This window comes from Schistocerca nitens, chromosome 4, assembly GCF_023898315.1.
Source record: "Schistocerca nitens isolate TAMUIC-IGC-003100 chromosome 4, iqSchNite1.1, whole genome shotgun sequence".
Taxonomy (NCBI): domain Eukaryota; kingdom Metazoa; phylum Arthropoda; class Insecta; order Orthoptera; family Acrididae; genus Schistocerca; species Schistocerca nitens.
Genome location: NC_064617.1, coordinates 300462458 through 300474557, shown reverse-complemented (window position 1 = coordinate 300474557; position 12100 = coordinate 300462458). Strand labels below are relative to the sequence as shown.

General features: G+C 39.9%; 1 protein-coding gene across 4 annotated transcripts in view; it reads left to right on the top strand.

Moving 5' to 3' along the window:
- Positions 1-12100, top strand: part of LOC126251488 (DNA ligase 3) — a 605411-nt gene that overhangs the window by 371307 nt on the left and 222004 nt on the right. For all 4 annotated transcript variants that reach the window (XM_049951944.1, XM_049951947.1, XM_049951945.1 and 1 more), the window contains one exon: positions 302-488. In XM_049951944.1, the coding sequence (XP_049807901.1) occupies positions 302-488 (187 nt within the window). The remainder of the gene's footprint in view (positions 1-301; positions 489-12100) is intronic.

The window sequence follows — 12100 nt, the reverse complement described above, 5'->3', positions numbered from 1 at the left end:
AAGTGCTAGTCCTGCAAGATATGCATAGGAATTTTTGGAATGTAGGAGATGAGGTAGTGGCCAAAGTAAGGCTGTGAGGGTGGGTTGTGGATCGTGCTTGGATAGTTGAGTCAGTAGAGCACTTGCTCGTCAAAGGCAAAGGTCCCATAGTTAAAGTCCCAGTGTGGCACATAGTTTTAATATGCCAGGAAGTTTCAGCAATACCTTAAAATTTCAGCAGAGGCTAGATGAATGAGAAGCAAATTCTGTTCAAGAAAGCTAAATATCTTTAGAATTTAATTTAATTTGGTGTTACTTTCAGCCTTGATGCAGTTCATGCTGATGCCTATCAGGCATTCCAGATGTCACGTGACATCTCTTCTGTTATCGCACGTGCCACGGGTAAGAATTTTCTGCAAGGGAAAGGTGAATCTGGGAAGAAACAAGGAACTGCACCTGGTGGCATGAGTATTGGTGTTGCTTTGATGACACCTGTCTTGCCAATGCTGGTGCGTATCAATAAAATTAGTATCAAGTTAAAAATAGAAGATTAGAAAAATTATTAGCATTGGTAATTTTGCTTTGCAGGCAGATGCAAATGAAATTTACTAAATATTTTGAAAGACATAGCTTTATCTTAATCCATTCCAAACCAGCCACTGTCGCACTGGATGGGGCAGTTGGAATGCTATTTGTAACACATTTTTTAAAACATTTTAAAAATTACTTTGTAACTGTGAATGCAATGAATGTCTGTGATATTTCATTTGGAATGATGGAACTTGGTTTATATAATCTGAAAATCTTATTACCAAATGTTAGCTGTACTAGATATGTGAAAAGTTTTACTGAATCACTTCTTATTGCAAAGAAAATCTTGTCTGCACCATTCTTGCACATAATTGATGTGCGTGTGATATGTTTTGAAACATTGAGGCATGCAAAGAGCTACATCACGGTTTGGATTCAATGAATATATTTCTTTTTGGCATTTTTCCCTTTTTGATCTTGCTATATTCTGATAGAAAATTGTGAGCCAGAAATAAGAAAGTGACACAGTTCTCAAAATAAATAACTAAAATTTAGCTTTAACTTTGTGATGTTCATGAGCCATCGGCACCAGCTGAAGACAATTATATCATGTATTTAAGGAATATGGCATGAGTATACCACAGCTCAAGCAGGCAGGAAAAACTTGTGACTGTAAAAATGGTGGCAATAATTGCTTCAGAGGTAGTCCTCCTCTGTGGAGCTCGCAGAGACATCAAAACAGCTTCATAAAAAATTGTTACAGCGAAACTAAAGCATTAGAAAGTATATGTGCAAATAAGCACTAGAAATATTGGCAGATGTCTGCAGAAACCATAATAAGAAATTTGTTTATGCAATTTTGCTTAATAAAACTGGATGCATAATTGATTTTTCATCAAATAAAGGTTTCTTATCACGGTGTGGTGTTTAAACAGCAACCCATGTTGAGGGGAAGAGGGGTGGAGAAGTTGGGAGAGGAAAGAGAAGAGGCATAGTGTAAAGGAATGTGAGGATGGTGGGGTACCATAGCAGTGGTTGATGATAGGAGGGGGAGCTTTGGCTAGGAAGAATGTGGTGTGGGAGGAGAACAAGAAAGAGGTATTATGTGTAGGGTGAAGGGACAAACCAAAAAAGAGAGAAAATGTGTTAGGGCTGTAGGAGAAAGGAAAGCAAATCTGTGAATGAAGTTTCATTGCTTACTCAAAGTGCATAATGAGCTCAAAATATGTGTCGAAGAACCATATAACTTATTTCAAATTCAGTAGAACAGATTTTGTGAGGAGAGGATGCTAAGAATAGTGCTGAAATAAGCAATGACAACTCTGCTATGGACATAAAGCATTTGATCAAAGATGACTTCAGAAGCTTTAAAAATATTGATAGAGAGAATATTGTTTTGCTGAATAATTAAATAAACTTCTTTCCTTGTTTAAGGCAGTGTTGTGTTATACAGGTTGGGCAAAATAAAACTGGCCTGGGAAATATGTGTAAGACTGACAGGAATTGACCCTTGTTAATGAACAGAAAATGTTGAAAACCATGATATTGATGTACCAGTTTGGTTGTTGTCACATATGTGCACATAGATATCTCCGACACATTCTCTCCTGAATACTTCTCTTTGTCATTGCATTTAAGTGATGGAGAGATGCAAACATGTTTAATGACCAGTTGAATGTAACACAAAGTGGTGCTCGTGGTAAAACTGCACTTGTTGATTTTTGCTTGTTAAGGGCAATTCAGACAGAGGTGATACGATAAGCGATATGATACATGATGTGACTTGCGATATGATGCAGAAGCTACCTGCATCAATAGAGTGCATAGAAACATAGTTGAAGCAACATAACTGGTTCCCACTGGGATGACAGCAATATGTCACCTGTATCTTATCACCGAGCATAATACGAGGTGCTGATTGCTACACACAACTAGGGTCATATGGTACATGGTGAGGGAAATTTCAAGTCATTTGATTTGGCCAAAAAAAAGTCTCTGTAGTTAATTTCTCAGGAAACATACTTTTTGCATAACAAATTGAAAACCACTGTTTTGGGATTTGCACATTCTTCGCTATCCATCTTTTCTCATTTGATTTTGAGGAAAGTATTTAGTAAAAAATTGATTTTTCCATGTCTTATCTGAAATCACAGCTTATTTAATGAACTGGTTTTCTTTTTGTTACTGCCCATAGCTAGTATGATACTTACCAAATAAGAAAACTCCCAGGCATATTTTGAAAAGTTTCCAGTTAAGAATGTAGTTACTCTCCAGTTTGTTAGGTGGGGTTTTAGGTCATAGATTGCTGCATACTAAATGTAGTAGTAGTAGTAGTAGTAGTAGTAGTAGTAGTAAAACCCGTGGAGGCCTGGGAAAAGAATAGGCCTCCGGTATGTTCTGCCAGTCGTAAAAGACGACGAAAAGAACAAACCACTAATGGGGCTAACCCCCCTTTTAGTGTGATTAGTTGGTTCAGGACAGGACTAATGAAGCCTCGGACAAGCGCTGTCATGGTCAGGGACGACGCTTGAACCCTATGTCCGCCCACAATGGTAACGACACTGCTAGCCACATGGAAAATGGTTTAAATCCAAATAGAGGTGTTTTGCAGGATATGCTTCCTGCAACCACACTAGAAGGAAAACAAAGACAAAGGATGAGATGGTCAGATGAAGTTAACCGACACCTCATGTTCTGTTGTTACCAAGCAACAAACTTAGGAACCAACACAACTGGATACGTGTGATCACAAGTATACACAACATTTATTACCAGATACCCAGAATTAAAATTTTTAACAGAACGACGAATAGCTGATCAGATCCGTGTAATAATCAAAAATAACAGGATACCTGTCAGAATTAGAAAACATCAAACAACAAGTACAACAAATACTGGAACAAAATAATGTGCAATCAGAAGAAGAAGAAGAAGAAGAAAATACAGTAATGGACTCAAACATCCCAGAGCAAACAAACAAAGAACAACACTCATCAATTAAACAATCAGAGGAAAACGAAATCTTGCGACAGCCACCAGAACAAGCACAAATAGAACACGAAATGACACACATGTTAGATATAGAAGAAAAATTTCAGCTGACACATATAGAATACAAAGACACAAATACAGACATTAGACCATTCTTGCATAGACCACCAAATAACCCACAAGTCGAAACAACAATAAAAACTATCAACACAATCATACACAACAAAATAAATGAAAACACAACTATGGAAGAGTTACAACTACTGGTTTATATAGGAGCACTCACTACACTAAATATACACACTAGGCAGAGATCAGAACCAACTAACACACAGAGGAAACCCACAAAACCAGCATGGCAACACAGGCTACATATCAGAATAGAAAAACTGAGAAAAGACATAGGACACTAACACAATTTATAAGAAATGAAATATCAGACAAAAAACAAAAAAGGTTAGGTAAAAACTCACAATTAGCGATAGAGCAATTAGATGAAAAGAAGCAGAAATTGCAAGCATTGGCCAAACGACTTAGAAGATACAAAGAAAGTGAAAATAGAAGGAAACAAAACCAAACATTCAAAAGAAATATTATCAGACAACAGATAACACACACATTAAAATAGACAATCCACCAAACATAACAGACATGGAACACTTCTGGAGCAACATATGGTCAAACCCGGTACAACATAACAGGCATGCACGGTGGATACAAGCAGAAACAGACACATACAAGATGATACCACAAATGCCTGAAGTGATAATTTTGCAACATGAAGTCACCCAAGCAATTAATTCTACTCACAGTTGGAAAGCCCCTGGAAAAGATAAAATAGCAAATTTCTGGCTAAAGAAGTTCACCTCAACACATTCACATCTAACTGAATTATTTAACGTGTGTGTGTGTGTGTGTGTGTGTGTGTGTGTGTGTGTGTGTGTGTGTGTGTGTGTGCGCGTGTGTAAAATAGATGGAAACATTCCACGTGGGAAAAATATATCTAAAAACAAAGATGATGTGACTTACCGAACGAAAGCGCTGCAGGTCGATAGACACACAAACACACACACAAAATTCAAGCTTTCGCAACAAACTGTTGCCTCATCAGGAAAGAGGGAAGGAGAGGGAAAGACGAAAGGATGTGGGTTTTAAGGGAGAGGGTAAGGAGTCATTCCAATCCCGGGAGCGGAAAGACTTACCTTAGGGGGAAAAAAGGACAGGTATACACTCGCGCGCACGCACACACACACACTCATATCCATCTGCACATACACAGACACAAGCAGACAGTAGTAAAGGCAAAGAGTTTGGGCAGAGATGTCAGTCGAGGTGGAAGTACAGAGGCAAAGATGTTGTTGAATGACAGGTGAGGAATGAGTGGCGGCAACTTGAAATTAGCGGAGATTGAGGCCTGGCGGGTAACGAGAAGAGAGGATATACTGAAGGCCAAGTTCCCATCTCCAGAGTTCTGACAGGTTGGTGTTAGTGGGAAGTATCCAGATAACCCGGACAGTGTAACACTGTGCCAAGATGTGCTGGCCGTGCACCAAGGCATGTTTAGCCACAGGGTGATCCTCATTACCGACAAACACTGTCTGCCTGTGTCCATTCATGCGAATGGACAGTTTGTTGCTGGTCATTCCCACATAGAATGCATCACAGTGTAGGCAGGTCAGTTGGTAAATCACGTGGGTGCTTTCACATGTGGCTCTGCCTTGATCGTGTACACTTTCCGGGTTACAGGACTGGAGTAGGTGGTGGTGGGAGGGTGCATGGGAGAGGTTTTACACCGGGGGCGGTTACAAGGATAGGAGCCAGAGGGTAGGGAAGATGGTTTGGGGATTTCATAGGGATGAACTAACAGGTTACGAAGGTTAGGTGGACGGCGGATAGACACTCTTGGTGGAGTGGGGAGGATTTCATGAAGGATGGATCTCATTTCAGGGCAGGATTTGAGGAAGTCGTATCCCTGCTGGAGAGCCACATTCAGAGTCTGGTCCAGTCCCAGAAAGTATCCTGTCACAAGTGGGGCACTTTTGTGGTTCTTCTGTGGGGGATTCTGGGTTGGAGGGGATGAAGAAGTGGCTCTGGTTTTCGCTTCCGTACCAGGTCGGGAGGGTAGTTGCGAGATGTGAAAGCTGTTGTCAGGTTGTTGGTGTAATGGTTCAGGGATTCCGGACTGGAGCAGATTCGTTTGCCACGAAGACCTAGACTGTAGGGAAGGGACCGTTTGATGTGGAATGGGTGGCAGCTGTCATAATGGAGGTACTGTTGCTTGTTGGTGGGTTTGATGTGGACGGACGTGTGAAGCTGGCCATTGGACAGGTGGAGGTCAACGTTAAGGAAAGTGGCATGGGATTTGGAGTAGGACCAGGTGAAGCTGATGCAACCAAAGGAGTTGAGGTTGGAGAGGAAATTCTGAAGTTCTTCTTCACTGTGAGTCCAGATCATGAAGATGTCATCAATAAATCTGTACCAAACTTTGGGTTGGCAGGCCTGGGTAACCAAGAAGGCTTCCTCTAAGTGACCCATGAATAGGTTGGCGTATGAGGGGGCCATCCTGGTACCCATGGCTGTTCCCTTTAATTGTTGGTATGTCTGGCCTTCAAAAGTGAAGAAGTTGTGGGTCAGGATGAAGCTGGCTAAGGTGATGAGGAAAGAGGTTTTAGGTAGGGTGGCAGGTGATCGGCGTGAAAGGAAGTGCTCCATCGCAGCGAGGCCCTGGACGTGCGGAATATTTGTGTATAAGGAAGTGGCATCAATGGTTACAAGGATGGTTCCCGGGGGTAACAGATTGGGTAAGGATTCCAGGCGTTCGAGAAAGTGTTTGGTGTCTTTGATGAAGGATGGGAGACTGCATGTAATGGGTTGAAGGTGTTGATCTACGTAGGCAGAGATCCGTTCTGTGGGGGCTTGGTAACCAGCTACAATGGGGCGGCTGGGATGATTGGGTTTGCGGATTTTAGGAAGGGGTGCGGGGTGTCGGTGGGGTCAGGAGGTTGATGGAGTCAGGTGAAAGGTTTTGCAGGGGGCCTAAGGTTCTGAGGATTCCTTGAAGCTCCGCCTGGACATCGGGAATGGGGTTACCTTGGCAAACTTGGTATGTGGTGTTGTCTGAAAGCTGACGCAGTCCCTCAGCCACATACTCCCGACGATCAAGTACCACGGTCGTGGAACACTTGTCCGCCGGAAGAATGACGATGGATCGGTCAGCCTTCAGATCACGGATAGCCTGGGCTTCAGCAGTGGTGATGTTGGGAGTAGGATTAAGGTTTTTTAAGAAGGATTGAGATGTAAGGCTGGAAGTCAGAAATTCCTGGAAGGTTTGGAGAGGGTGATTTTGAGGAAGAGGAAGTGGGTCCTGCTGCGACGGAGGACGGAATTGTTCCAGGCAAGGTTCAGTTTGGATGGTGTCTTGGGGAGTTGGATCATTAGGAGTACGATTAGGATCATTTTTCTTCGTGACAAAGTGATATTTCCAGCAGAGAGTACGAGTGTAGGACAGTAAATCTTTGACGAGGGCTGTTTGGTTCAATCTGGGAGTGGGGCTGAAGGTGAGGCCTTTGGATGGACAGAGGTTTCGGATTGGGAGAGAGGTTTGGAGGAAAGGTTAACTACTGAATTAGGGTGTTGTGGTTCCAGGTTGTGTTGATTGGAATTTTGAGGTTTTGGAGGGAGTGTAGCTGGAAGTGGGAGATTGAGTAGATGGGAGAGACTGGGTTGGTGTGCAATGAGAGGAGGTTGAGGTTTGCTGGAAAGGTTGTGAAGGGTGAGTGAGTTGCCTTTCCGGAGGTGGGAAACCAGGAGATTGGATAGTTTTTTGAGGTGGAGGGTGGCATGCTGTTCTAATTTATGGTTGGCCTGTAGGACGAGGCTCTGAACAGCCGGTGTGGATGTGGGAGAGGCAAGATTAAAAGTCCTTTGTTTTTAAATATGTCTGCTTTGTGTGTGTGTGTGTGTGTGTGTGTGTGTGTGTGTGTGTGTGTGTGTGTGTGTGTGTGTGTGTGTGTGTGTGTGTGTGTGTGTGTGTGTGTGCGTGCGTGCGTGCGTGCGTGCGTGTGTGTGCGTGCGTGCGTGTGCGCGCGCGAGTGTATACCTGTCCTTTTTTCCCCCTAAGGTAAGTCTTTCCGCTCCCGGGATTGGAATGACTCCTTACCCTCTCCCTTAAAACCCACATCCTTTTGTCATTACACTGAATTTAATGACACATACAACACAGAACAAAATTATAAATGAAGAACAAAAAGGCTGTTGCAAAGGAGCATGAGGATGTAAAGAGCAACTGATAATAGATGCAGAGGTGACATATCAAGCTAAAACTAAACAAAGGCCGCTACACTACGCATACATTGATTACCAAAAAGCTTTTGATAGTGTACCCCACTCATGGTTACTACAAATATTGGAAATATACAAAGTAGATTGTAAATTGATACAGTTCCTAAACATAGTAATGAAACATTGGAAAACCACACTTAATATCCAAACAAATTCAAATAATACCACATCACAGCCAATACAGATTAAGCGTGGAATATACCAAGGAGATTTGTTAAGTCCTTTCTGGTTCTGCCTTGCTCTGAACCCACTATCCAACATGCTAAATAATACAAATTATGGATACAATATTACTGGAACATACCCACACAAAATCACACATTTGCTATACATGGTTGATCTAAAACTACTCGCAGCAACAAATCAACAACTCAACCAATTACTAAAGATAACAGAAGTATTCAGCAATGATATAAATATGGCTTTTGGAACAGACAAATGTAAGAAAAATAGCATAGTCAAGGGAAAACACACTAAACAAGAAGATTACATATTGAATAACCACAGTGACTCCATAGAAGCGATGGAAAAAACAGATGCCTAAAAATACCTAGGATACAGACAAAACATAGGAATAGATAATACAAATATTAAAGAAGAACTAAAAGAAAAATATAGACAGATGCTAACAAAAATACTGAAAACAGAATTGGCAGCAAGAAACAAGACAAAAGTTATAAATACTTACGCTATACCAATATTGACATATTCATTTGGTGTAGTGAAATGGTGTAACACAGACCTAGAAGCACTCAATACACTTACAAGATCACAATGCCACAAATATAGAATACATCACATACATTCTGCAACAGAAAGATTCACATTAAGCAGAAAGGAAGGAAGAAGGGGATTTATCGACATAAAAAACCTACATATTGGGCAGGTAGACAATTTAAGAAAATTCTTTATAGAATGAGCAGAAACTAGCAAAATACACAAAGCAATCACTCATATAAATACATTGGCTACATCATTGTAATTTCGTAACCACTTCTACAACCCTTTAGATCACATAACATAAACAGATACAAAGAAAGTAAATTGGAAAAAGAAAATACTACATAGCAAGCACCCGTATCATCTAACACAGCCACACATTGATCAAGACACATCCAACACATGGCTAAGAAAAGGCAATATATACAGTGAGACGGAAGGATTCATGATTGCAATACAGGATCAAACAATAAACACCAGATATTACAGCAAGCATATTATTAAAGATCGCAATACCACAACAGATAAATGCAGACTTTGCAAACAACAAATAGAAACAGTAGATCACATCACAAGCGGATGTACAATACTAGCAAATACAGAATACATCAGAAGACATGACAATGTCGCAAAAATAATACATCAACAGCTTGCCTTACAACATAAACTTTTAAAACAACAAGTTCCTACATACAAGTATGCACCACAAAATGTACTGGAGAATGATGAATACAAATTATACTGGAACAGAACCATTATAACCGATAAAACAACACCACATAACAAACCTGACATCATACTCACCAATAAAAAGAAGAAATTAACACAACTAATCGAAATATCCATACCCAATACAACAAATATACAAAAGAAAACAGGAGAAAAAATTGAAAAATACATCCAACTGGCTGAGGAAGTCAAGGACATGTGGCATCAGGATAAAGTTGACATTATACCAATTATACTATCAACTACAGGAGTCATACCACACAATATCCACCAGTACATCAATGCAATACAGCTACATCCAAACTTATATATACAACTACAGAAATCAGTAATTATTGATACATGTTCAATTACCCGAAAGTTCCTAAATGCAATATAACACATACCGTACATTTAAAAGGAAGTCACGCTTGATCAAGGTCCGCGTCACTTTCCATTTTTGACCAGACATAATGTCTGAGTAAAGAAAGAAATAATAATATTTATTCAACATCGAATAATCAAATACAATCCCTAGAAATAATACAGTTTCAGGACATCATACAGATTATTCTTCTGAATATGTCAGTTTATAAATTGCAAAATAAAGGTTTGTTTGTATTAATAAATTTTACATTTTGATGGATTTTACATTTGGTAGTATACAATCACAATATTACAAATATTGTTTTTATCAACATTATATTAGTTGTAGGTTACTTAAAACTGTGAGCTTGACGCACTTATGAAGCACTTTTCATACAGATATAATACTCGTCTAGGGAATAAAAAGGGTTTTCAATTAGAATTCTTTTTAGCTGATCTTTTAATTTGTTGATAGGAAGGGTTGTGAGACTTTTTGGTAGAGCATTGGCTAGCTTCAGCCCAGCATGAAGTGAATTTTTTTCATATAAAGCTGTTCTGTGGCTATTTACTTGGTATCTGAACTTGTAGCTGACAGATCAAAATTTTTTGAAATGGTGGATGGAAAGTGATACCTCTTTCCATTCTTGTAAGAAAATATGATATATACTGGAGGCTGTCAACAAAGATGTTGGGACCTCACACGATGCTGTTGCCACCCACTATGGTCTCCTATGTAGAATGTGGAGCTTCTCCATGTTTCTCTTTTTTGTATGCTGCCAAACCTTAAAATGAAAAGCTTTGTGAAATGAAAACTCACTGGAACTGATGATGCTGAGTGGATGTTTTCTCAGTTATGCTCACTGCTTTTGGGAAACTGGTGTAAAGGAGACCAGAAGCTAAATTACTGTTACTTCTGAATGAACAGCTGGATGAAGCCATGGAGACAGGATAAGGCACAATAACATCCTCTCCAGAAGACTTCAAGATTATAACTGAAACAGAAATGTGATTTGTTCTGTCTTGTTGCTTGTTGTTTCGTGAGTCATGTCACACACTGTATCATATAGTGTATATTTCCAGCAGGATCCCAATTGTCACACCAATAAGTGTTGCATCACAGTGTCCTTTATTGCTCTGTGTCGTATAGCATATTGTATCATCCTTGTGTGAACCATACCAGATATAAAGCATAATTTGTGGAAAATGTGTGTGGAACTATTTGTGCAAGCATTTAAGACTAGAAGTATTTTGGCAAAACCTCCAGCAAACTCACAAATGTAATATGTAGTGGTAAAATAGCACAAAATGGGCTCTGCAGCTAATAAATTTCTAGCATCTCTCACGATGTTAATTAGGAAGAGTCAATCTCATCTCTACCTTACTGTAAATATTATCAGGTCTGGTTTCATTTTGTCCACCCTGTACTATTATCTGCTTAGTATGATATTAGACTGTGCATTTGAGAGTGCACATGTGCAGACATAACACACTGGTCTTGAAATTTGTTTTTCCACAACAAAGATAAAGTAAACAATGTTGCATAATACATTTTACTTCACCACTGTTAAGTAATGTCAGACTGTTTATCTAGTGTTGGGCAGATGCTAAAGATATAATGTAAAGAAATATCATTTATCACCATTACAGTATCTGAAGCTGTTTTGAAGCCATTGTAGGAGGCTTCAGTAGCTAAGGCATTTTTAGTAAAATTGGAGAACAATTAACCTACATGTCATGTGACTGGTGGACCATTTTCTGCCTTCACATATATAATCTGACACAAAAGATACGAGACTAATGCTGGAAATTAGTGTTCTTACCAGGTGGTCATCTTCAAAATTAGACTCATTTAAATTCCCACACATCCGCATTGGTTCCTTCCCCTCCTCAAAACTTTTCTGTATTTTTGGTCCATAAGGAAAAGCAGTAAAGGCAGTTTGGTTTCTAAGGTTTATGTTATTTGTATAGCCCAACAATGTGTGAAAATTTATTGCAATATAAGTGGGCATGCTCCATAGACTGAAACCATTGCCCTTGTACCTTCAGCTCACGACCTTCTTTATTCCTGGAACTTTGGTGTGGCAATAGGGGCTCATGTGGCACATTAGCCTTGGCACTCTAAATAGATGGGCAAAACACTTGATGGACAATGATAAACCTCTGCAGAGCTTTGCCAGCAGCAATTGCAGCTCAGTCCCGAAATGCTTTTTACACCCAAACGTCTAGAAGTCAGACTCTCAGATTCGTACCAAATGTTGTGTGATGATAGTCAACTAATACATTGATTTAGTTCAAGATGTGTGCTGTCAGCCAGCAGAACATGCGTAAATGGTAATTAAAAGTAACACTAGAACTAAGGAGTATAGGCAAAGCGTATCCGAAAGCTGCTAACATGGAGATCTCTGGTAGGTGTGTTGGTAGTGTGTCAGATGCTCATACTACAGTTCTCGAGTTCAAAACCCAC